This window comes from Echiichthys vipera (genome assembly GCF_963691815.1).
Source record: "Echiichthys vipera genome assembly, chromosome: 2".
Classification (NCBI taxonomy): Eukaryota; Metazoa; Chordata; class Actinopteri; order Perciformes; family Trachinidae; genus Echiichthys; species Echiichthys vipera.
The window spans coordinates 25923059-25949822 of NC_139827.1; the positions used below are offsets into that span (position 1 = coordinate 25923059).

General features: G+C 41.4%; 1 protein-coding gene across 1 annotated transcript; it reads left to right on the forward strand.

The window, feature by feature from the left end:
- The first annotated feature begins 119 nt into the window (after positions 1–119).
- On the forward strand, positions 120–26389 carry abcc6a (ATP-binding cassette, sub-family C (CFTR/MRP), member 6a). Its single transcript, XM_083935310.1, has 31 exons — positions 120–498; positions 3834–4010; positions 4146–4271; positions 9996–10133; positions 13130–13252; positions 14447–14508; positions 14634–14765; positions 15714–15920; positions 17179–17356; positions 17565–17726; positions 17825–17917; positions 18464–18667; positions 18863–19009; positions 19136–19223; positions 19778–19847; positions 19945–20071; positions 20168–20344; positions 20444–20611; positions 20836–21019; positions 21141–21225; positions 21314–21431; positions 21605–21812; positions 21928–22238; positions 22534–22733; positions 22945–23071; positions 23326–23427; positions 23545–23691; positions 23812–23970; positions 24125–24291; positions 24447–24641; positions 25070–26389. Exons 1-31 carry the CDS (start codon positions 457–459, stop codon positions 25176–25178), a joined length of 4533 nt encoding a protein of 1510 aa, XP_083791436.1. The 5' UTR covers positions 120–456; the 3' UTR covers positions 25179–26389.
- The last annotated feature ends 375 nt before the right edge of the window (positions 26390–26764 follow it).

A 26764-nucleotide genomic window follows, 5' to 3' on the forward strand; every position in this document is an offset into this window, starting at 1 on the left:
AGAGAGAGAGAGAGGGAGAGAGAGAGAGAGAGAGAGATATTTCCACCCACCCAATAAGGAGACACACTCATAAACAGCAGGCAGACGGAGTGAGAGTCAGAAAGACACAGGACCTCAGCAGCAGAAGTTCAAACAGTGAGGCAGAAAGAAACAGACAGAGTTTCATTGAGAGAAGATGTTTTATTAAAGGGGAGGAAAGTCACGCAGACACCCTCAAACACACACTAATGAACAGAGAGCGTGCCACACACATAGAGACAGGCAGGAACCAGCTAAACTCAGGATTTACTACCATTAGCTAGAAAGGAAAAGTCTAATAAGGACACACACTAAACTCTTTCTCCCCACGTCACTTATACACACATACTGTTGCTGAGTGTGTGCTGGCCAGGGTGAGGAGCAGGGCTGATCGACCCCAACAAGTGGAGCATCAGGGAGGAAGGAGCAAGCGAGTGGATGGATGCCTTTTGCAGACTCAGCGGCCTGGACCCTCTGTGGGTGAGTCTGTGATGTGTTCAATGACCCTGGACTATTTCTCCGTGTGAGTTTTTGCCAAGAAATTGATCATTCTTTTGTGTGCATCAGGATAGTTTTCATTGTCATAAAATTCTTTCTCATTTGATATTATTATGCCAATATCGATTAGTAAATATGAATGTAAAAGTTTGCTTTTGTCATTATGAGCCAGCATTATGAGCACCCGCTGTTGTTTATGTAAAATGAATTCCATTACACAATGTGATAATTTTGCTTTTGCTTACTTGTTTAATAATGACAATTATCATTAGCCACATTAGCATGCTGTTCTTTAGCCTTTGGCATTAGACAGGTTATTACTGTCCATTAAGAAACAATGAAAATGAAAAATAGTAAGCTTGTAGAAGAGGAAGAGGGGGGATGGGTTAAGTTTAAATGTTAGCTGGTAGTACTCTGCAGTGCAGGAAGAAAATCACCATACACTGAACTTCTCAGTTTGCAGCTAGTGCATTAGAAATCCAATCTAAAGCAATGGGAATGAAATGGGAGAATTACCATCACTCTGCTCTGTGATTCAGCACAATGAGATGCTGAGAGATGGAGATGCGTCACACAGAGTGAGCTGCTGTTATTGGAAAGGATTTGTAGTCCTGTATATTAGCAAACCTCGAATCCTGGCTCGAAAAATAGGAGGAAAGCCGCTATCCAGCTGGAATGCTCAAATTATTGAATGCACTCTAGTCCCAACTTGCCTCTTTCTCCCTCTTCCTCTCTCTCCCCCTCTGCGTTTCTGTTTCTCATTATGACTTTCTGTCTCTGCTCCTGCAAAAACCTTCAAACAATGGCCATCAAACTTTGTTGAGAAAGCAAAAGTTAACTGTGCATTACCTATCTAGAGCAGCTCTCTTTGCCACGAAAGTTCAAAGTACAGAAGTGATGTTCTCAGCCGCATTGTGTCCATCCCAAATCACAGAGCATGTTTTAACAGATGTTTTTGTCTCATGTGTGGCTGCAAAGTACTTCCAGTTATTAATCAACTTTTAACATACTTTTGGAACAACGTCAGTTGGTCACATTCCCAGGGTAGTGTTATTGATTTATACGACTTTAAAGGGAATACGCCCTTTTTTCAGTATTCATACATATATCTGGTCTAAGACAGTCCAAATATATTAGTAAACATTAACAACTCTCTCACAAATCCAAAGAGTGATAAAACTTAAATGCATGAGGTCATCAGGTAAAAAGTCTGATCCATAGACAATGAATTTTCAAAATATGTTATAGATGACACTGAGAGCACCAGAGGAATGTTCTGAGGATATGGAAACATTTTCTGTCTCGGAACTGACAACACTACAGTATAATAAAGCTCATGTAGGTCTCCTTTTCATTTTCTATGAAGCAGCTCCACACTTTTTTAATTGATGACAAGTTTGAGACTTACTTCTCTGGTGTCTGGCTTTGAGAGAGAGCAGCTCATGTTCACTAATATTCACTGAACTTTCCTAGGTCGTGGAAAAAACATATTATAATATAGTATCATATATTTGAATTCTTAATTTGTTTCCCACAAATACTGAACTGAACAAACACAATCCAGCTCAGCAGATGTTTGATCCAGGTATACCTTTTGTGTGCATTCAAGCTTTTGAGAGTGGACAGATTTGAAAGGAGCCAATTTAGGAGTGAGCAGTGTATTTATTTTTCTCTGTTTTTAAATCAAGCCATCCTGTAATTCGAAACAGGTCAAAGTCGAGGTAAAAGGAAAGTGATCAGGTGATCTAAAATTACAGTGTCCTAGGTTCATGCCACATACTCACATTTGGTGCATAATGTTTTTTCTCTGACAAGCATGTGCAAGATTTACTTAAATCATTATTAGCCACTGAATTTCTCATTGATGTAAAAAAAGTGACATTCAGCACATTTAGAGCACAGTCAAAATCTCACAGTTTCACATCATTGTGTTTGTCAGGTAAAAAAATGGACACTTTGTGGTACGCACACTGTTGGCATCTACTGGTTTACTGCAACCATTTGAGCTAAGGGTGAGAAACAGGATAAAGGGCGGAGCAAAATGCACAAGAAAGGGCTTGGAGGGGGTGTGACAAGTTGGATTTCTTACATAAAAGTGTTCTGTTCATCCTCCTGCCACTGACCGCAGGAGTCAGAAGGGTCTGCGAAAGTAGCCTCCCACTCACTGCCTCTCAGGAGATTTATCACTTCAATGGATTTTGGTACTTTGGTGCTCACACAGACCACCAGTATACAGAATGTGCAAAATTACGTGTTCATTACATAAGCCACCTATGTTAAGCCCCTTTCCCACTAGACAAAAAACCCCACTAAAATCCAGCTTTTGTCTTTCGTGAGAAATCGGAACAAATGACTCTGCAGCAGTTACGGACATTTATCGGCTCCAGCTCCGATCAGCAGAGAGGGAAACATGGCATGACTAATTTGGTAGAAAAGGGGCTTTATAAAAAGTTGATGTGGGATTTCTTTTGTGACCCAGGCAAATATTTGAACAGGTATCCTACAGTCAGACCATAATTAGAGATTAGAGGTAGAGATTGATTGTAAACATCAATTAAGCAGCAGCAACTACTAAAGAGCGCCTCACTTGACGTGGTTCATTGGCAGTGCTTCCTTACGTAAGGATCCTGCAGCTGCCACCAATTGTGGCCTCTCTCCCTTATCCCAGTTGGGAGTCGACCAGCGGGGCCAGACTACTACACCATGCTAGAAGCTCTCTAAACCACTTCCTGTGGTGACTCCCTTAGAGCCGCCTCGTTAGCACAGCCAGACACCCTGCCCCTCATTAAGCCCCTGAGGTGATAAACAAGGGAAGCAAGACAACAACAAGCTACTTAACCCCTTGTGTTTTCTTTAATCAGAAGACAACCTATCCTGATTCTGCTGTTGTTACATAATCTCAAACTTTTGGCAGCATTTGCCAAACACACCTAATCTGCATTGGCTTTTATTGTTTATAGGCTTCATTATTAGTAGAATCCTAACCTCACATTTTAAATCTTACATTGTCCCCCTCAAATTATGAAACAAGCCAGAAATGTGGTCAGAAAAAAATCCCCAAACTGACTCAGCTTTTTAGCAAAAGAAGCCCTCTTCCAACTCACACTCGGTGAGGATTGGGCACAGACACATTTTCTGTTGACTTGCTGTGGTTTCACCCTTCACTGCCTCGATGGATGAAACGTAAGGTCCCACACCACGTCTGAATTCTCAGGACTTGGCTCTCACATGTTCTGTCTGTCAGATGATAGGTTTAAACTCACACTCTTAAGGTATATTCTCTTGATTTACCGGCTCACTTTCTGTCTCCGTCGTAGGACTGGAACCGTACGTGGTACACAGCCAACCCGGACCTGACCCAGTGTTTCCAGAACACAGTGCTGGTGTGGGTCCCCTGTATCTATCTGTGGTTGCTGGCGCCTTTCTACTGCCTTTACCTCTACTGCCATGACTGCGGACGCATCCGCATGTCCTGCCTCTGCACCGCCAAAATGGTGAAACTTCACACGGATTTCTGTTTATTGTCCAAAGTTTTTTCACATGACTGAAACGAAAAGCAAAATTCTTTTAGCTTTTCTCAATAAGATACAAAATATCTGTCTTTCATTACTCTTTCATGTCCTGCTCAGGTGTTGGGTTTCCTGCTGGCCTCCTTTGGATTCGTTGAGTTCTTCTATATCCTGCTGGAGAGGAGCCAGGAGATCCAGCAGCACATGGTCTTTCTACTCAGCCCCATCATACGCAGCATGACTGTGGTAAATACTGTGGCTATTTCCTGATTTGACTTTAGTGTTTCCCCACACATAGAGAATCATTAGTCTGAAGTCATTTCAAATGTATGATTTAGCCTGGTATCACCAAATGGTAAGTGAATAACACGGCAATTCCTAATGTCATTTCAGATGTTACCACTACACATTTTTTGCTTTTCAGGTGTCAATCACACCATTTAGTCACCACTGACTGATATTGTGATGTAGTATAGAAAGCGAAAAAGTCTGCATGACACCAAAAGTCGGTGCTGACGTATTTACTTTGACTACGTAAGTTAAGTATACATGACTTAATTTACATGATAAACGTACTTATTGTAACCTAATCTGCAATCTTTTCCTAAACATAACCAAGTGGTTTTGTTTGTTTCAACCCTTTAACCACATGTTGAAAGAGTTAGGAATAAGAACAGGGCATGAAATGACACATGAAAAGCTTAAAATGCGTAGACATGAAATGAAATATCCCCATTAGTGGCGTGCTATTTATACGCCTTCCAATCGGATCATGTTGGATTTTTTTTTAGATGTCAAAGATGTAACTGACTTTTTTCTTTGTATGACATGTGCATCAGTGTATCACAGGTGGATGAGCAGCCTCCTGCAAAAATGTCAACATAATAATGAGCTGTAGCAGAAAAGACAAAAGTGCATTTCAGTCATACCTCTAGTTGTGTATGAATTGTTAAATCTATAGATAGTGACAAACTGTTGACAGCTCCTTAAATCATTGAAATAGCTTACTACTCAAAAGTATTTACAAGTCTCTAGGGATAGGTAAAGGAATGTGCCCTGTCATGTACCCCTGATCAAGTTTTAAGAGGTAATGAAATGAGAGGGTGCATGCACAACACAGTGAAAGCAAAAGAATCATGTAATTGTGCATCAGATTTTAGTCCCAGTGCATCCCAGGTTTGTGTACGTAAAACACTTTAGCTCTTGAGTAATGCAACTGATTTGTAGCGCAAATTGCACATCTGACATCCTTCCTGCGTTGCTCTGGGTAACAGAAGTTCTGGAAATATTTCAGCCTGTGTCCTGCTGGCTCACATGTCGTCCATGTGCAGTCAAAGGAAAGAATATATAGCCTATGTACAGAATGTTGGCCAGACACTGAGGTGCAAAGATGCATAACCAGCGATAGATTTATAGTGTTGCAGGCAATGTAAATATTACACTACTCTGTAAACGCCGCCAGTATTTGACCACCACTCATCAGGCTGCAGAGTACATGTTTTGTGACATCATCTACTATTTGATGTGAAATCGGTCTGCGTACATACGTGCAAAGTTTCAATACAATGAAAAATGTGATTGGTAGGTCATGTCCAACTGGGAGACCATATGTCATAAAGAGAAGACTCTATATAAACCATAAATACCTCAGACAGGTTCAAAGACACGTTCAAAGACGCGTTCAAAGCTGTTATACTCTTTCAAAGTTGTCTTCCCCACACCATTGCCATTGCAAGCCACTTAGTCATAAACTCTGAGGACTGCCTCACTCATGAACTCTAAGTGGACAGTCAGTGCTTCACCAGTCTTTTTGTTTATGTTTACCAACCATGTAGTTGCATGCAAATAGGTTGTTTAGTGGTGGCAGTGCCTAGAGTCCCCAATCATGATCATTTTCATGTTCTTAATCTGCCCTTAAGCCCCCCAACTAAAAAAAAAGCCCAGTCTGCTCTGATTGGTCAGCGTTTCACATGTGCTCATGGAATCTCACCATCATTGCAGCCGGAAAAAAGGACTGTAACAGCACTGTAGAGGCACTTTCTACCTGTATATAGTATAGTTGTGACATCACAACTAGACAGAAGTCCTGACGGCTCATTTAAGCACCGTTTCTGAATGATCTGTGGATTGAGTGTTTTGATACTTTCACAGTATCTACAGAGCACCTTGACCTGCTTTATGATCAAAAAGACATGGAAATCTCACTTTTTACAAACTTTTCATTCATTTTTTTAAACACAAAACCACAGAATACAAAGGTGATTAATTCTCAATTGTAGCCCATGTTAGACCTAATTATACAGAAAGGTTTAGTCTTTATATTGACAACAGGTGTTCTGTTGGGCTTGAAGTTTTTACACCAGTTCCTTCTTTGAGCGCCATTGTTCTGACAAAAACTGTATTTAAGGTGCAACGTGTTCAATTGCAATGCAGAGAGAAGGAAAAGATAAAGGACAAAACATAGGTACAATTTACGTTGGAATGGGAACCTGAGGTTTTAAATAAACAAAACCGTACACAAAATCCAAAGGATCCACATTGATATGCATAGGTCTGACGAGAAACAGCTCAGACAACTCTGATGTTAAGATTCGAATCAGTGTAAGACCTGTAAAGATTTATGCTGTCCAGCTGAGATCTTTAATCTTTACAGATGTTGTTTGTGTCTTCTCCTTCCAAACATCTTGAACCTAGCTGTAATGTAGGGTGGGCTACAGAACATTATTTATAGAAGATAAGGGCTGGTAGGCAATCAAAGAAATGTTTTCAGTGGCTTGTGTTGATGGAAACAACCCTGAATGTTTCTCAGACATCAATCCCACTCATTTTCTACATTTTAAATTATGTTTAACTGATGAGTAGGAGCAAACAGGAGAGTGGGACAGTTAAAACTATGGGTGGCAAATTTAAAATGCTGTTTACCATGAGCGGGGGGGGGGGGGGCAGAATTACAATGCAGTACAAAGGTGCTGAGTCAGCATAGGAAGGGTTGCTGTACACTTCGACTCACAAAGCTTCCTCTCTCTGCTGCCTTGTACAGGTCCTGCACAGTCTCACTCCCCAAGTCAGACAGCCTTGCCCACCTGTGGTCTTTTCAGACTCCTGAGTAAATAGCAGTACGATTGGGTAAAAATACACTGAGACGTCTCTTGTATCGAAGGACATATTTCTAAAAAAGGTATTTTGAGGATTTAATTTATCAGACCAAGGGGCCGGACAACAAACATCTCCTAAACCAGATTAAACGTTTGCCACCAATCTTTAAATCTACTTGCCAGAGCTATCTTTATTAAAGGATATCATTTTCTTGATGCTGATTGTAGCCACCACTCACCGCCCGTTCCCTGGGTTCAGGCCGGGAACACTGTGCTCTTGTTGCTCTGACCAACTTGTTTTGTTGCCCTTCAACTCAAGTTAACGTATGGGAACAGTTTTCAGCCCACGAACGAATCATGGTCACTATTGATGAAAAGCACACACATGACACTGACTATAATCAGCAATACTATGACGTAAAAGTCCTATTCCTTCCCCGGCACTGCACACTTCCCTTGTAATTATAAGGTAGGGTTTTGATTCGGGGCTCAGTGATGGACTTAGTTCCACCCACTGACTTCTACAAACAGATGGGTTGATGGTTTGCAGCAATATGGCAAGTCAGAGCGGAAGGCTAGAAATAGGAGGGTCCTTGCCTTCAGATGCTGCTGACCCGAGGTCAGCTTTACGATCCCGTCACTTATGTTAAGGTTTGGATTCAGGCTGATGCAGCCTCAACCGTTTAGGACGTAAAGTACCAGCAGTTGAGGACATAAAGTTCTTACCATGGGCTTGGTGCTGCTCACTGACATACTCTGAGATGTAGGAGAGCCCCATAGAGGATTTGAGCTGATCAAAACTAGAAAAAGAATCAGCGTGCATTATTGGAACATATTTTAGCTTGTAAATACTGTATTCATAAGGTGATGATTTATTTATATATCACTTGTACTTTGGGTTTCTACTAGAGCATACTTTAATGTTCAAAAAACACGTTCTTTTTCTCATACTGTCTGTCTGAATATACCTGTATTCACTCTCTGCCTGAAACACTCCGTGTTAATATATGGGACCTTTAAAAGCTGCAGTATTTAATCAACAATGCGTTAAATGCTTAATGTAACAGGTATCACTTCTACTTATGAAAACACAATTATCACCAACTCTGCAGTTCCCCTCAGCTTTAGAGGATTTTTTTTAGCATTGTTCAGCTCGTTGTGTTGATTTTGAGGCCTCAACCTCGTTTCCCAACCTAGAGGCAACTTTTTTTTTTAAATGGAAAAGAACCTCTAAAAAACTACTGTACACTTCATGCCCAGCGCCAACAGCAGACAGACAAAGCTAGCACCTAGCTGTTAAACATAGTGAAGCATTTGACTGCTACAGAGCCACATATTTCCCTTAGAAGTTAGTGGAGGCCAAATAAGAGCTAAAAGAAGCGTGATTATACAGTATGACTTAAATTCATTGGGGTGGACACCAACACAACTTCAAATGAATGCTAATGTCGGTTGGATGTGTAAATAAGCAACTGTTTGCCAAAATGTTCGCAATATAAAGTTTATTAGGTGATAATAAGTCCATTTTTTGTTTAAAGCTTACTGCGTTAATGCAGCTTGTGTTTTAAACAAGTCAAGTAAAAGAATGAAAGTAAAAATAGCTACTCAGTAATCAGGACATTGTCACCCCTAGAGCACATCAAATCTTTGGACGTTCACATGCAATGAGTTGGCATGTTGTCCCTGTGTTTGCATCCTCAATAGATGCTTTTCATTCCCAGATCCAGTCGGGTAGACAGGATACTATATAGGTTTTATATAGCTGTGTCTATCCGTATTCATCTTTCAATAAACTTTCAATAAAAGTATCAAGTGTGAAGGGAAAATGAATGAACGACGAATAAATAATGAGTGTGTCACCACAGAAGTACGTTGTTTATATCCACCAGAGCACATCAAGATGTTCACCCTCTTGGTAACCACGCAGAAATCTGTACACATCTCCCCATAAAATGTATAAGGTTGTTGATGTGAAAAACGTATATAATTACCAGGCCGCTATAGTTTATAACAGGACAGTACTGTGGCTCATCCCAGAGTAACCAATGTGGTACTCATTATGAAACCTAAACCCTGCTTTTTCCCCACTTGGTGATGAGCTGGCATGACGAGGTGACGTCTCACTTGGCCAACCATCCAGAGAAGGGCCGATTAAAGCGGTTAAACGTAGACTCCTCTGAGCACAGACAGGCAACTGTGTCCAAACAGTGAATCAGTTCTATTTTTAAGAAAACGTCACAGTATCAAATTTTGGTTTTTCTACTAGGAGGTATATAATAACACTAAGCAATGTGTGAAGGGCATTTAGCATACCATAAATGTGTATTTTTTATTATTGGCAGAAGTCAGGCAGATCACATCTGCGCCTGTGGCCAAGGAAATCCCAGAGACCCAAGTTCTTTCTCAAAGCCACCAAGGGATCCATTAGATCAGACTAAATCTGATTATGTTCTCTATGCTCTGTTGAAATTGTTGGCAGTGAAATCGACAGCTGATACGGACAAGATAGTGCTATATTTTCTTCAACTGAATCAAAGTGGAGTAGCACTCAATGGCAATTTAGAAATAATTGTTTTTACTAGAGCAACTCCATCTTTACAAGACATTAACCACAAAAGAAAGTAGTTCTGTTGAGAAGTTGAGAACTGATAGTTACTAGAAAATACAGGTTATTGGTATGTAAATAAGATTTTTCTAGTTCCAAAAAGATAACTTGGAAATCACATTATTTTGTGTGACTCCAGGCTGTTTTTTAAACGTGGCATCACGCATTTGAGCTCAGAGATTGAGTTGTTTCCTTTCCTGTGTTGTAAGAACCCCTCGTGTGAATTCTTATACTAAATCTTTCTGCCTCTCATTGTCTCTCTCTCTCTAGATCTTGGCCTTATGCATCATCCAGTTGGAAAGAATAAGAGGCTGTCGTTCCTCTGTATTCCTCTTCCTGTTCTGGGTCTTGGCTGTTGTCTGTTCCCTGGTGCCTCTCAGAGCAAAGATCCAGCTGGCCCTGGATGAGGTATGTCTTTTAACTATTAATTAATATGGAATATTGACACTTTAGCGTACCATTAATAGAAACAGCATTACTGTGTTCTAATGTATGTAAGCTGTTACATCCAAAAACTATCAATACTGAAAATAAGGAGTAATTCAGAGCCAAAGTGAAAGTGTCAAGGTTGAACTCAATGAACTTGCAGAGTCAAAACACCACGTAGGGATATCTAATCAGTTAGATTTCTACACATAGTCTAGACACAGGACTCCAGCAGCACAGCTTGAGCTATACCCTATGTCAGCAAAGAGTGCCTGTTTCATCTCCCAATTTCAACCAAGGTAACCAAAAGTTAACCAAGTGTTGGAGGATGACACTGCCAATTCTGGTCAAGCCTGTGTGTGTTTAAGTTTTCCTTTTCTTCCCGTGTCTCGTGTCAGACACTGCAATCATTGTTTTAGGCTATGGGGTAAGTTTCTATTTAAGCGGACGCAGCCGTGGGGCAGTCACATTTGCATTTCTATAAAAACACACAAACACACTCACATCCATATTTCTGTTTTATCGTCTTCAGCGTGACATTCCCACACTGCTTGGGGGAGAGTAATGACGGCTCTGGGATAAATGCTGGTGAGACATGGCAGCCAATGGGTCAGACCAGAGGAACGTCAGCGCTGTGTTTACGGGCCTACACTGCCGTAAACACAGCCAGATGGAAATCTATGCATCTGCACATAATGCGAGGCCATTTAGAATTTAGACACCAATGTTTATTTTCATTCAACCACAAACATGCACATAGAATATACACATGAACGGCGATATATTCCTTCACCATACTCTACATTGTGATTAACCGAATTCATATGTATCAATTTATCTTAAGATCTTTCTAAAGATCCAACCATTATACAAAAGGTAGACTTGTCCCCGTTTTTAACTGACTGTGAAATAGTATTTTACATGGCAAAAATGACTGGGCAATCATCGTGAAGTGTTTTGTTTTGGGTTTTTTTACAACAGTTACCATGGTTGAAAATAAAGCCAGAGCTGTCCACCATTTTATTTCATATACAATAACACTGGCTAATTGTAATGATATATTGACGGCCGAACTGGAAATGTCCCTGTTTGTATTTACACCTTTGGTAGACTAACATAATCAGATAGTATGCTGAAGCGTAAGATTTGCAGAAGATGCAGCATAAGTTGGGTTGGAGATAATAAGTACAAAGTTACCAAAAATGAACATGCCTTAAAAGCAATAAATCAAAAGAAAGGTATCATTGACTTTGACTCAAAAGCTAATAACAAGTAATAAGTGTGAAAGTGTCCATTAAGAGTGTGTTGTAGATAATTCCATGTGTTTGGTGTAGAAAAACTAAAGGCAGATTTTCCAAGTTTAGAATTAACCCCCAGGATTTAAAGCGTAAGACAGTTAGCAGAGATAATTTGGTAGGAATAGTTTAACATTTAGGATAAATACACATATTAACTTTCTTGACAAGTGTTAGATGAGAAGAATACCACTCTCATGTCTGTACAGAAAATATGAAACTACCGCTAGCTTAAAATGCTAATAAGCTCAACCACCAGGCAGCTAACCTTACTCTCTCCAAACTAGTTATATCTTGATGACTTTATCCATACAATACTGTAAAGAGTAAAAACAACACTTTGTGGTTTTACACAGTGCTGACAAGATGGTTTTGTTACTTTTAGACAGCTAGCTGATTCCCCTGTTTCCAGGCTTTGTGCTAAACTAAGCTAATCGGCTAGCATTATGTTTGACAGATGTTTTTGTAAATGTATGTAGTACATCAGAATGTTTTTACTATAGATGGTGATACCTGTTTACTATTGCAGGACAATTGTTTTGTCTGCAATAGGCCTAGTAAAATGGTATTCTTATCTTGTTATAGGTGTAGATGGACAAAGTTTTTCCCTGCCCACTGTGCTGGCTAACATTTAGATATAGTACTAACACATTTTCTAAATATTTATAAAGAAAGTGTCTTATTTCACATTGCAGTGTTGATGGAAGAAGTTGACTGGGTTCATGTTTGTGGACCCTTGGCCATTCTTAGTTGCTTGACCTACATTTTTCCCGCCCACTCTCTGACCATCCTGATCCTGTTTTTCAGTGTGTGGCCGGATCCATTTGGCCCCTTCATAGAGTATCTCCTTTCTGGGCACTGTACCATACTTTTCAGAGAAAGTTGTTTTACTGTTTACCATGGCTCTGACTTTCATGCATACCCATTCTGCTGCACAATAGAAAGGCTGTGGCAGTGGCCTTGACCCAGTATGCTAGTAAACAATGCGTCTGCCAAACCCCACAATTTCTGTACGTCAAGAATAACATGTGGGTCCTATTTTTTACAAAAGTCTCTGAGTGGTTAATATTGCAGCTGCTCCCTTGATTGAATGTAAGAGTGCTGGTTTGAAAAACCACAATCTCCCTATTTACAGATACGGCCGCTTAGCGTGACTGAGAGGCAGCTTTAACTATCGCTTAATTTATATAAAGTACACCATTAAAAACTTTGGGTTTTCACTCCAGTTTAGCTTAAAGGTCCAAAATACTCTTTATTGTGTCTGTGATCTTGGTGTATAAACCATATCCTCTGCTATACAATGTGTAAGCATGGGAAAAGCCATGTAATGAATTTCCATGTTGTTCTGCAACACAAAGCCACAGCGAACACAAACGATGCTGTACACCACAGGATGCTGTGTGATTTGTTAAGTAATGTTGAAAGAGATGAAACAACCAAACATGAGAACTTTCACAGGCTCGAACCAAACACATTTCGATCTTACTGAAACCTTGTGCATTGAATTAAGAACAGCGTTATTTTTCTCAATAATTCAAAGCCAATTAATTGTGTCCCTTTCTTAAATTAAAAGTGTAATTTCTGAAACAAATCAAGTGAAGGAACTCTATCCTATTTTTCTATTTCTAAACTATTTTTCAGCCCTGTAGCAGTCTCTTTAATCGGTGCTTTCTTATTCCACAGGGCATTGCCTCTGACATTGTACGATACCTCGCCTTCTTCTCCTACTTCACAATCCAATTGGCCCAGCTCTTCCTGTGCTGTTTTGCTGACCAGCCTCCGGAGGGAAAAAACGTCTTGGAGAAGGTAGGCAGATGAGAATGCATCCCACTTCCGTCAAAAACGTCAACTCCGATCCAATACCCAGGAAAGAAAATGCCTGAGCAGCTATCTTGTGGTTTTCAACTTTTGTTGTTAAGACATTTTTCCCTTTTGGAGGAAATGATGTGATTCACCTCCCTCCCTCTTTCCACTCTCACTTGACCGCTTTGGCTTCCTATGAGGAGAGTGTGAATGTGTGTGTGTGTTTGTCGTTGTCCTACTGCATACCATCAACGCGACTCACCCACTACAGCGTTGGATAACATCGTGACCACTGCTTCCGTAGCCACACAACAGCACAGGCATTACTTAATACAGATCTCACTAACCCATCAAACATGAGCCTGACGACACTTTGTCAAGCTCCGGATAGCAAGATGATTCAGGATAGCTGACAGGTGAATGAAAATGAGCTTCTAATCAATCAAACAGACATGTGATGTAATATTTCGGTGATAAACAATCAAAATAGCTGGAAAAGTCCCCTAAGAAACTCTTGGCCAGGGGTGAGGAGGCTGAGGGTGCAGAAGCCGCAGTCTGGCGTGGTGGACACACCCATTGGTCGTTCCTTGGTGTGTCCTCCTCGTCTTCCTCCACCTCCTCCTCCTCTCCGCCCCATGCTCTGGTTAGAGTTACTCACAGGAAGAGAGGAAGCGAGGGGATGGAGAGCAAGAGTGCTGGTAATGAAGAGCGCAAACACACTGGTGAGGGGGTGGCAGGGTGGAGAGATGCCATGAAGAATGCGTGAGAGGACAAACTTTTTTTTTGTGTGTGTGTGTGTGTGTGTGTGTGTGTGTGTGTGTGTGTGTGTGTGTGTGTGTGTGTGTGTGTGTGTGTGTGTGTGTGTGTATGTATGTGTATCCACTCATTGGACCGTTTGTGATGAGACATTTCCGTTCTGTCTGCACTAGACCTCAAAACGTCATCTTCACCATGCGCTAACACTGAACTCTATTTATTCTGTCCTGTGGGAGTTCATGGCCTCTGCTCCCCACAGTGGACCACCTGACTGTACACTGCTGTTTACACGCATTAGGATTCTCAAATACACTCCTCACAAGTGCACCATTCAACCATCAATCAGCGGCCTCTGTGACGCTGTGTATGTTTCAAAAGCCTTAAAGTGGTGAGAGATTTACTGCGAAAACAACAGTAAGTCTGGTCTTTAATCTGTTGCAGAATCCCTGTCCCGTGAAAGACGCTTCTTTCCTGTCAAAGATTCTCTTCTGGTGGTTCACTGGGTAAGATGGTTTCTTCAAAACCGCCTCATTTTTTTCAGCTGACTCACTATAGCGACAGTTTGTACTTGTTTACAATAATAATGTGTGTTTTTTTGACGATTTTGTGTATGAATCATCCTCCTCAGGCTTGTTGTGAAAGGTTATCGCAACCCGCTGGCAGCAGAGGACCTGTGGACCCTGAGGGAGGAAGATACGTCACGCAAGATTATCTCAGAGCTGGAAGATGACTGGACAGATGAATGTGCCAAACTTCAAAAGTGAGAACTTCTGATAACTGAAAGTGTGGCTGATTGATGTAATTATGTTGCATCCTCGTGTATATTCCCATAATACAACCCTGCCTGATTCACACATTTGTCTTTTAAACTCCATGCCCCAAGTTTGGAACAAACTTCATGTTATGACCCCCCCCCCCCCCCCCCCCCAATAATGATGATATCATAAACTTAATGAGACAAAAAGCCACGGAAGACAATAGCGCTTTATACAATGCACATCTTGTTTTCAGATATGCAGTACACCTCATGATGAGTAAATTCACATTTATGCATAAAATCTGCCCCTTTATTGAGCCCTGTGATTGGCTGCCTAATCTTCTTTGTTTTAGCTAGTAGTTGTAGCATGAAGAAATGCAGAGCAGAGGACTTCACAGAGAAAAGACGAGTATCTTGCTTGTTTCCTCAGGATCATATAGTTATTTTGACACAGGCCTATGAACCACCGTGCAGTGTCTCTCTATTTTCACAGCTTAACAGACAAAGAATCAATCCCATTTTATTGCAGTGTGGTCAAATGTCAGCATGATGCTGGCTGAATTTATGACCCAAGCAGAGCATGACTGAACAATGATTGCGGTAAACTGAAATTCCGGTCATCTCATCACCAGAGGTGTTTGGGGCCAAATATAGTTCCAAACAAGTCACTTGAGGACAAACAGCACCATAATGTCAAGACAGCCCTGTGTCAAAGGTTGTTAACATGTTCCAGCGCTTTGAAGATCACTCGTTAAGTCCAATAATTATGTCAGTGAATAATGCTTTTTACGGCTGGCAAATTCTTGAGTACATCAGTGACGGTATGAATAACTACAGGGTTTTTTTAACAGCCTGTTTTACATGAAAGACTTGAGAGGCGCCAGCATCATGTTGGGCATCTCTTACACAGATGAGCTGTCTGTAACTGCGTGCGTTCTCTCCTTCTGGCAGGCAGGAGAAAGCCTTAGCGTCGGGTGTGGCGCTTGGGAGCAGACTGCCAGACCAGGCTCAGCTCCTCAGGAAGCTGCAGAAGGAGCAGAGCTCTGGCTTCTTCCTGCTCAGGACGCTGGCACGCAAGTTCGGTCCATACTTTCTAACCGGTACCCTGTGTATCATATTCCACGACGCCTTCATGTTCGCCATACCCCAGGTGCTCAGGTAAGACTTACAGGAAGAGTGCACCAAAACCTTTTTCTGCTCTCACCAGGAGTTCAATTGAGGCAATAAAAAGCTGTGGTGTGATGTTAGGTGATATTAGCTGCACTGTATCTCAACACAGTACCAAGGTGTATTTGGTTTGTGGTGCAGACAGACCCAAAATAACAAGATAAGTAAAGTTTGGATTACATTCTGCATGAGGATACAAATCAGGCAGTTGTATTTTTGAAAAAAGTTCTCAATAAAACTGTTCATAAGAAAGCTGCTATTGCATGTCATTATATTTGGAAAGAGATGTTGTTGTTGTTGAGTTTTTCAAATATAACTTTTTCAGTGCTCGGAGTCCCACAAACCAAATGGCATTGCGTGCACTGTATTAAGAAAGGCTTCAGCCAATATTTCCAAACCCCAGCTCAGACTGAAATTACCTGGATGGACTACAGTCCAGGCTGGAGTAAAAATAGTTTTTATTGTGGTTTGGGGGATAAACTGTCTAAATCAATTTGGAGATTTAAGTGACAGATATTTTATTTTCCTGGTTTAAATTAAAGAAACATGGGTTTAGCAGATTGTGGGAAACTTTCACAGTTTACATAGATTGATAGATATTACTGTGTAAACAGCTCCTCTGTTATCACCTCAGATATCAGATATCGTTTCAATGACTTGTGACTCAGACAACTAAACAACAACAGAAGCTGGCAGCAATGAAAACGAGTCATGGCTGACCCTGCCACCTGCCACACAATCCTACTTACCAGACTGGAATGTTGTTGATGCACAGCACAGAATCAGTGCAAGTGTTAATTAGGGTCATGGAGCTGTGAGCAGGAAAGCTAGATGAGACCACAGCCCTCTGTGCAGTAAGGAGGACAGGCGGAGAGGGAGAGGAGGCTCTAAATGGGAGAAATGCTGTTGGACCACAATAAGGGAGCCGCTGGCCAAGTGTGAGGGCAGTCCAGCCACAAGCTGAGCACTGTTGTGCAATCCGAGCAGCTCTGTGCGGACCAGCCGGCCAGCAGCGCTTGTGGCCATTGGTTTTAAGGCACACAATGAAAGTCACATAATACCACAATAAACAAAAAAACACCCTAAAAAATCATGTTGACAGGGTGAAAATCGTCTTTGATTTGTCTCATTCACTTCTTTCCAGGGAAAATCATACACAGAATTAGGGTTTTGATAGTCATGACTAAAAAAATTGAATATGTGCAAACTACTTAACGTCCTGATTAAGTATTGATCTCTTCCTACACAGTCTTCTTCTGGATTTCATGAGGGACGAAGATGCCCCGCTGTGGAAAGGCTACTTCTACGCCACTCTTATGTTCCTGCTGTCCTGTCTCCAGTCCCTCTTCAACCATCAGTACATGTACGCCTGCTTCACAGTGGGAATGAGGGTGAAGACTGCTGTTATGGGCTTGGTTTACAGGAAGGTGGGTAAATCTGCATCCACGAACACGTAGCAGCCAGACACGTAAATTGGCAACAACAAATGCTGTCTCTCCTTCCAGACAGGAAAACAGCATATGATTAACAGCTTTCACCTAAGATGAATGATTGTCTGAAATCTTTACGAGGGTGTTCATTTATATTGGTCAAATGAGGGCTAAAATGTCTTTGTCTCTTTTGTTGTCAATCCAGTCTTTGGTGATAAACAGCGCTGCCAGGAGGACTTGCACTGTGGGCGAGATTGTGAATCTGGTTTCGGCAGACACTCAAAAGCTCATGGACTTTGTGGTATACTTCAACGCTGTCTGGCTGGCTCCTATTGAAATTGCTCTTTGTCTCTTCTTCCTCTGGCAGGTATGTCAAAATGTTATCACAAAGCCGCTCATTTGTGCACAACTGCATTTTAACTGATTGACGGCCCTTGACATTATTTCATTCTTTGTTTTACTTAGCATCTCGGCCCATCGGCTTTGGCAGGAATTGCCACTGTCATTCTCATTTTTCCACTCAACGGATTCATAGCAAAGAAAAGAAGCAAGCTACAGGTAAAAGCAGTTACAGGAATCTTTCACACTTTTGCTCCAGTAGCCCTGACACATCTGGCATGTCAGGTCAGGGATGCCACAGCTGGTTTAGATAGTGGCGAAAGAGCCCTGTGGGTGTTTGGCCTGGATGGTACATTCTCTCTTGTCCTTTTGATGTCTGCCCCATATAACGTGTTTGAAAAACAATGAAAGGAAAGGGCGGTCAGTAGGAAGACATCATTTTTCATTTCTATGGAAAAACAACAGACGATTCTGTAAATTTGGATGCCAATTTAATCGAACTTAGTCTTGAATGCAGTGACCGCATTCCTGGCCCTTTGTTGTTTCCTTGTCATAAAAATCACTAAAATGTAACAAGCAATAAATTCTTACTGAATTTAACAAGTTCTATGTTGTACAGGAAAACTACTACTGCTGTAATGAGAGCAGCCAAACCCATGTTCACAAATGCATGTATTTGCTTTGGTCTGGTAATTGTCTTTCCACTCTGCTGCAGCATTGGATAGTTGATAATAAAACGTAAAAGCCTCTTTGTCTGGTCAACAGGAGATCCAAATGAAGTTCATGGATGGTCGCATCAGACTGATGAATGAAATCCTGAATGGAATAAAGATTTTGAAGTTCTATGCCTGGGAGAAGGCCTTCCTGGAGCAGGTTTTGGGCCATAGAGAAAAGGAGCTCAAAGCCCTGAAGAAGTCTCAAATCCTTTACTCCATCTCCATCGCATCCTTCAACTCCTCTTCTTTCATGGTGAGAGCACTCGACTGAATGAAACTGAATAAAAAGGCTACATACAGACTTCAAACTGATCGTGTTTTTAAGTCGTGACCTTAAAATTGGGAGTCAAATCAAATTTGGGGGATTGTGACACCTCAACTAATAGTTATCCGTCACACAGGGTTTGGGCTGTAGATATAACATTTAGCATCTTTTTTTTTTTCTAAGATTGCCTTCGCCATGTTCGGAGTCTACGTGACGCTTGATGACAGGAACGTCCTGGATGCACAGAAGGTTTTTGTCTCAATGGCGCTGATCAACATCCTGAAGACCCCACTCAGCCAGCTTCCATTTGCTATAAGCACAACTATGCAGGTACATGTAAAATTAAATACTCGTGATTATTCTGAGATGTTTTTACCATCTGTGGTGTCTGATGAGACATATTCATGATCCCATATGGTGGATATAGGTCCGTTAACTAACCACTTACTGTTTCAGGCTATGGTTTCACTGAGACGTCTTGGAAAGTACCTGTGCTCAGAGGAACTGAAAGTGGACAATGTCTCAAAGGCTCCATTGAGTTCTGGTTAGTACCGCACCCATATATAAACCTCAAAATTAAATGATTTAACTGCTATGCTGCACTGTTTAATTTCACAATTTGTTTCCCATACTATTTAAAACCATAGGCTGTCATAATCAATACAAGCAGCCCACTAGATTTGGTTGTTTATATCTGTGGAGTACCACAGCCTTGTATGGATCATATGCACTGTCACTTCCTGGGTCCCTGACTGATTGGTAGACAGAGTAATTATAGGATGTTCCCATTTAGTGGTTGAACGTAAATCACAGCATGAATTCAGACATATGATTCATAGAGAAATAAAAAGAGAAAATACTGTAGTTGTCTGTCTGTAATCTGTCAACACTTCCCAAGACAGCTTGTGAAAAAGCAACAGCTCTGTAATTTCTATGATTAAGCAAATTCGCTTGTAATTACGCCCCGGCTGCACTCTGACGAGTAAACTTCAAGGGAGAATTTTGTTTTGAATGTTTGTTTGTGGCTCAGGTCAAAGAACACGTCCTCTTGTCAGTGGTTATTGCAGGTTTTGTACTCAACCTTTCTTTCTTGTTTAGATGGGGATGACGTGGTGATAGAAAACGGCACTTTCAGCTGGTCTACAGAGGGACCTCCATGTCTTAAAAGGTATGATTTATGAAAATAAAATAAAGTATTGAAAAAAATATGAAATCCGTGATAAAAACAAAGAAACTTACAGGACAAATTCTCTCTTTGTTGACAGGATCAGTATCCGTGTGCCACGGGGTTCCCTCGTTGCTGTGGTCGGACATGTGGGCAGTGGAAAGTCCTCTTTGTTGTCCGCCATGCTTGGTGAAACAGAGAAAAGAAGTGGCCATGTCACCGTTAAGGTATTGAGCTTATGTTCCACATGCAAGTTCTATTCTTAGTTGTGGGTTTCATTTAATAAATGCTTACAGTCTCTCTTTTGACATCTCTCCTCACAGGGCTCGGTGGCATATGTGCCCCAGCAGGCCTGGATTCAGAACGCCACAGTCCAAGACAATATTATATTTGGCCGTGAGAAACTGAAGACATGGTACCACCGAGTGCTGGAGGCCTGTGCGCTGCTGCCCGACCTGGACATCCTACCTGCTGGAGATGCCACAGAAATTGGAGAGAAGGTATGGAAATGGAGAAATGAAAATTATATTACATCTTGTCTTGTCTCGAAATCTAAGTCTGAGTTTCATTTAAACGTTCAAATAACTGTGTCCATGCAGGGATTGAACCTTTCAGGAGGGCAGAAGCAGAGGGTGAGCCTGGCCAGAGCTGTCTACAGAAAGGCTGATGTATATCTCATGGACGATCCACTGTCTGCAGTCGATGCACATGTCGGTCAACACATCTTTGACAAGGTCATTGGACCAAAAGGAGTCCTTAGAGACAAGGTAATATATGGATACATACAATCAAATTCAGTTTAGCTGCAAAAAGACAAATCGTGGTTTTCCAACATTTAAACCACTTACAAGCACATGCCATAAGCTATTATCATAAAATGGAAATCACCCCTTTGCTGACACAGTTGTTATGAAGAAAGCCTCAATATAGTATTAGTATAATGGATTGTGCCTACATACTATTTTTCTGACTTGTGTGGCTTGCTAAACAGACCCGCATCCTTGTGACCCATGGGATGAGCTTCCTGCCACAGGCTGACCTTATCCTCGTTCTGGGAGATGGAGAAATCACAGAGAGTGGCTCCTACCAGGAGCTCCTCAGCCACCATGGTGCTTTTGCTGACTTCATTCACACCTTCGCCAGCACAGAACGAAAAGAGAGCGCCATACAGAGAGGTGAGAGACATTCTGTTAAAAAATGACAAATTTCAGAAAAGAAGACTAATATAGTAGAATGAACATGTCTAAAAATGAATAATCACCATTAAAAGCCCAAAAAAATGTCCTTTTCTGGTAGCTGGTTCCAGGAGATCCAATGCTCGTCTCAGCATGGTTGACTTCATGCCATTCTCCAGAGACCTGTCACAGGAGCAGCTCATTGGGTATGTACACAAACTCGTCAATTTGAAAACTATCATAAATAATCATCTTTTTTATGAAACTGACCCCTGGCATCTCTGAATCCTCCAGGGGTGACACTACGAATACCAACCTGCAGAATATGGAGCCTGTGTCTGAAACAGACCAGGAACAGGTACCAGAGGATTTGGGCAAGCTAACGGAGGCTGACAAAGCCCGAACTGGAAGGGTAAATCTGAAAATGTTTTTTTAAATTTATTTTTACCTCTTATTGTGTTAAATGGGACATTAGTGGCCCAAACATAATTTACTGCAGGTTTAATGAACATAAACTTCTTGATATAAACCAAGTTATCTAATTCCTTGAGATTGACTGGTACATTTTGTGTTGTTCTACGACAGGTGACGTTGGCGATGTACAAAAAGTATTTCAAGACCATTGGCTTGGCCATCATCATTCCCATCGTCTTCCTGTACGCTTTTCAGCAGGGGGCCTCATTGGCCTACAACTACTGGCTGAGCATGTGGGCTGACGACCCTATTGTTAACGGCACCCAGATCGATGCAGAACTGAAACTGTCTGTGTTTGGAGCACTGGGTTTTGTACAAGGTCAGTTAGTTCTATGAATCCTTGTGGTTCTATGAAAACTCTACAAATGAACAGTTGACATTTATTTCCTTATGCTGGACTCTGATTTGTTCAAACCACGTTCCCCTTTCTTCAGGTATCGCCATCTTTGGTACGACTGTCGCAATCTCCATTTGTGGCATCATCGCTTCTCGCCAATTGCACATGGACCTGCTAAACAACGTGCTGCGCTCTCCGATGTCTTTCTTCGAGTGCACGCCCAGCGGCAATCTACTCAACCGTTTTGCCAAAGAGATCGACGCAATCGACTGCATGGTCCCCGACGGCTTGAAGATGATGCTGAGCTACGTCTTTAAACTCATGGAGGTCTGCATCATTGTGCTGATGGCGACACCCTTCGCAGCTGTGATCATCCTGCCTCTCGCTTTCCTTTACGCCTGTGTCCAGGTACATTCTCCCCAAAATTTCCGCTCAGAACCAACTACTTTGATCTTTATTTTCTCTTTGAGAGTTTTATGTTCGGGGTGGCTCAGCAAGATCTGGGTTCCATTACAGCTTGTTATTGGAAAGCTCCAGGCTCCAAAACCAAGCCTGCTGATTTTGCCATTCACTTGTGTTTGGTTCTCCACGTGCTGACATAGATGTTACACACATTCACTAAGAATTATGGGAAAGCCCTCGGCGCTCCCTTTTGGTTTCACTCATTAAACCTGGTGTTTTACTTTTCCACTGTGGGCTACAGAGCTTCTACGTTGCCACATCCTGTCAGTTGCGGAGGCTGGAAGCTGTAAGCCGTTCGCCCATCTACACCCACTTCAACGAGACGGTGCAGGGCGCCAGCGTCATCCGGGCCTTTGGCGAGCAGTCCAGGTTCATTCTGCAGACTAATGAGAGAGTTGACTTCAATCAGACCTCCTACTTCCCTCGATTTGTGGCCACCCGGTGAGATGATATGCGATGATTATGATGTGCTTACATTTATAAATCCATTTGCTTGGTTACAGTTCATGAGGGATGGTGATGATTCATAGCACCAAGAGTTGCTGTGATTGCTTTATGTTACATAGTTACACAAAAAAGACTTCTGGCTTAAGTAAAGAGGTCACATTTTGGTACTTGCCTTCCCACAGTAAAATCAATGTTACATCCACAGGTGGCTGGCAGTCAATCTGGAGTTTGTTGGTAATGGTGTGGTCTTAGCTGCTGCCATTCTGTCTGTGATGGGAAAAGGCACCCTGAGCCCAGGCATAGTTGGTTTGGCTGTGTCACACTCCCTCCAGGTAAGAGGCTCTGCCCACAGACACACTCATACACATTCTCCCACAGTAGTTCTGGAGGTGTTTTAAACATCAAAGACAATTTCACACACTGTAGCATTGTGGGACTTCACTCAAGTTGTATGCTGCATGTGGCAAGTAGAGGTTAAACTAGAATAAGTGTAATATAAATGCATTGCTTTGCTCAGTCAGCAAATGCATTTTTAGCACAGGAAAAAAGTGATTCAAAGTAAATCTCATTGCTTTGGATATTACAGGTGACTGGAATCCTAAGTTGGATTGTGAGAGCCTGGACTGATGTGGAAAACAACATTGTGTCTGTAGAGAGAGTCAATGAGTATGCTGATACTGCTAAAGAGGTCAGTGTTTCCAGCACGTCCACATAAAAATATCACAGCTACGTACATGAAATCCAACACCGTACAACGACAAGGTTTTCTTGTTCTCTATTCACCCTTTCTTACCGTCTGATTCAGGCGAGCTGGAGTACAGAAGGCAGCTCGTTGCCCCTGGCGTGGCCCCAGAGAGGTACTATCGAGTTCCAGGACTACGGGCTGCAGTACCGTAAAGGCCTTGAGTTGGCTCTGAAGGGCATTACCTTGAATATTCATGAAAGAGAGAGGGTGAGTAATTGTGTATGATAAAAAAAAATAGCTTGCAATCTTTACCAATGTTGGTCATGGAATGAGGAATTGCAGAATTATGTCCTATATAAATTCTGACTCAAAACCTTTCTTTTCCAGGTTGGAATTGTTGGTCGGACAGGAGCGGGGAAGTCCTCACTTGCACTGGGAATCTTCCGGATCTTAGAGGCAGCAAAGGGAAAGATCTTTATAGATGGAGTCAACATCGCAGACATCGGACTCCATGACCTCAGATCACGCATTACTATCATTCCTCAGGTGAGACAGTGTTAATAACAGAAACTGAGCTCTGGCTTTCATCATATAAACTGTTTGCAATAACCGCAGTCTGTATCCAATGTAGAATAAGCCATTCTGAATTATAATAATCTTGTTACCCGTGGTGAATAACATCTGCCGTCCTCTCTGCCAGGACCCTGTGTTGTTCTCAGGCTCCCTCCGGATGAACCTCGACCCTTTTGACACCTACACCGACGAGGAGGTGTGGAGTTCACTGGAGCTCGCTCACCTCAAAAACTTTATCTCTAATCTGCCTGACAAACTCAACCATGAATGCTCAGAGGGAGGAGAAAACCTCAGGTATACAGATACGACTCACTGATAAACCACTACCCATTATTATTTGGCTCAGTCAATCGCCAATATATTATTACAGGGATATCCACAAAAAGCTTCAGGGTGCCTACAGGAAAGAATCTAATATGCAATTCTCTCCCTCTCCTTTGTCTGTGTAGTCTGGGTCAGCGCCAGCTAGTGTGCCTGGCCAGGGCTTTACTAAGGAAAACCAAGATCCTGGTTCTGGACGAGGCGACAGCTGCTGTGGACCTGGAGACAGACACGCTCATCCAGTCAACAATCCGCACACAGTTTGAAGACTGCACCGTCCTGACTGTCGCTCACCGCCTTAACACCATCATGGACTACACAAGGTACATTACAGTCCACCAAGTGGTCAATATTTTTTTAGCCTTTTAGTGGACTGACAAAACTAATTGATAATTTGAATTCTTAATCATTACTTTTTTAAGAAAAAAACAATGATGGTTACAGCCTCTCAAATTTTTTGTTTCATATCACAGTTAACTAAATACCTTTGAATTTTTTTTTACTGTTGGTCAGACAGACATATGTTTTTTTTTATTACTTTGAACTTTGGGACATTTTATAGACAAAACAATTATTTTGTTAAGAAATTGATTTTTATTCTTCTAGCAACCCTACGATCACATGTCCAGGTACAGACCTGGACACCTTAAAGTCAACAGCTTTATAACACATATAAATGTTAGATCATGTGTAGTAAAAAAAGAAAACGGTGGATCTAAACCCCTCGTCCGCCTATTTCGCCTCTTCACAGAGTGATTGTCATGGACAGAGGCTACATTTCTGAGATGGACTCTCCAGCCAACCTCATCGCACAGCGGGGACAGTTCTACCGAATGTGCCGGGAATCTGGACTGGTCTAGGTCTTCTTCGGGCTTCATACCATGCAGCTGGTGTCCAGGTGTACAGATGTGGCAACTTATTTGTGCATCTCTCCAGCACATGTTGAATCGGGCTATTCCAAGCTTTGTGGCAGCTCAAAGCACCTCTCCATGAGGGCATTGTCAATGAATCTCATTTGTTGGTTCTTAACACACAGACACATGCTGTCTTAAAGACATTGTTAACCTCAGATGATGAACATTCAAAAAGAAAGCTACAGTGGATTGTTGAGTCTTCAATATATTGTATATACTGTAGAGTAGTGGATTCAGTTTATGTCATGAAAGGATAAAGAGCTACAAGCTAAATCGTAATGATTTTCATTCTCTTTTTATGAATGGGAGCTATATTATTTTTGTAGTTTTTGTAAGTGTTATAAAGCACATGGCGTGTTTTTTTGATGTTGTCTCAGGCTTAAACGTTGATGTTTACTCACACTTTTTTAGCCTTGTATACTAAGAAAGAGGCAATTTAGTAAATGTAAACTGATGGGTCTATTTTATCTTCTTGTCTCAGAAACTGGGACAGGAAAAACTTTGACACACTTACCTTCAAAAGGTTCACCTTGGCAAACGCAGGGGAAGTGAGGTTTTACTGCCTTCAAAATCTGAGCTGGAAGCAGTCCATTTGGAGTTTTTATGTCAGGGAAAAAAAGAGGAAAACATTGAAGACAGCCAAGACATTAGCAATCGTCCAACTATGTTGTGGCTGTTGTTTATTTCTGTCAAAGTAAACACATAAAAAAGTCAATAGAGACCTTGCTGGTCGGATTTAACCTGACGCCGGTAGTGAAAACCACCATGAACGAAGAGAATGCTTCTTCATAACAATGGTGCTACATCTCTTTGTGATTGTGTCTTGGCCTCCTCCACACATCTCAGGCCATATGCAGCGAAGAAACAAATCAGGATTGTTCTTATGGTGCTGACATGACAGGCTGTAAATAGTCCATGTTGACCTTTACTCACAATTCAAAGAAAGAACCCTATGAACTTTTCAAAGAGAAGAGGCATTTACTGTTTTTGTCTTACTGGTTTAGACAATATATTGTAAGAGACACCCTATAGTTTATTTATGTCATATGAAAAAATGTATTAAGTGTCCTTAAGGTTCTGAGGATTGTATATTTATACTTTTTATAACGAGCTTGTTCATTTTTACTGTTAATGTACTGTCTTGTTTCATACATCATGCTGATTAATAAAAATGTATTTTGAATCTGTGGTTATGCTTAAATTCATGTCTTTGTAAATGAGTGCTGCGACAAGATCGGTGACCGTTAATGCTTTCAGTTTTTTAAAAACAAAATAAAATAAAATAGAGATTTATCAAAAGGGTGTGTTTCAGGACCAAGGCGAGCTCAAGTGACAGCTGACAACAAGTCTTAAGTCTTTGTAAACAAACTCCAAGTCCAGATTCATTCCTTTCAGGCCTCTGAAATCAAACCAATAAAATGACACAGTAATAAAGGATATTTATTTTAAAAGTTGTGTTAATAGTCATGACCATGCATATGATAATCAAATATTCAAACTGCGAGGCAATGCAGGCTTATTATTTACTGTTC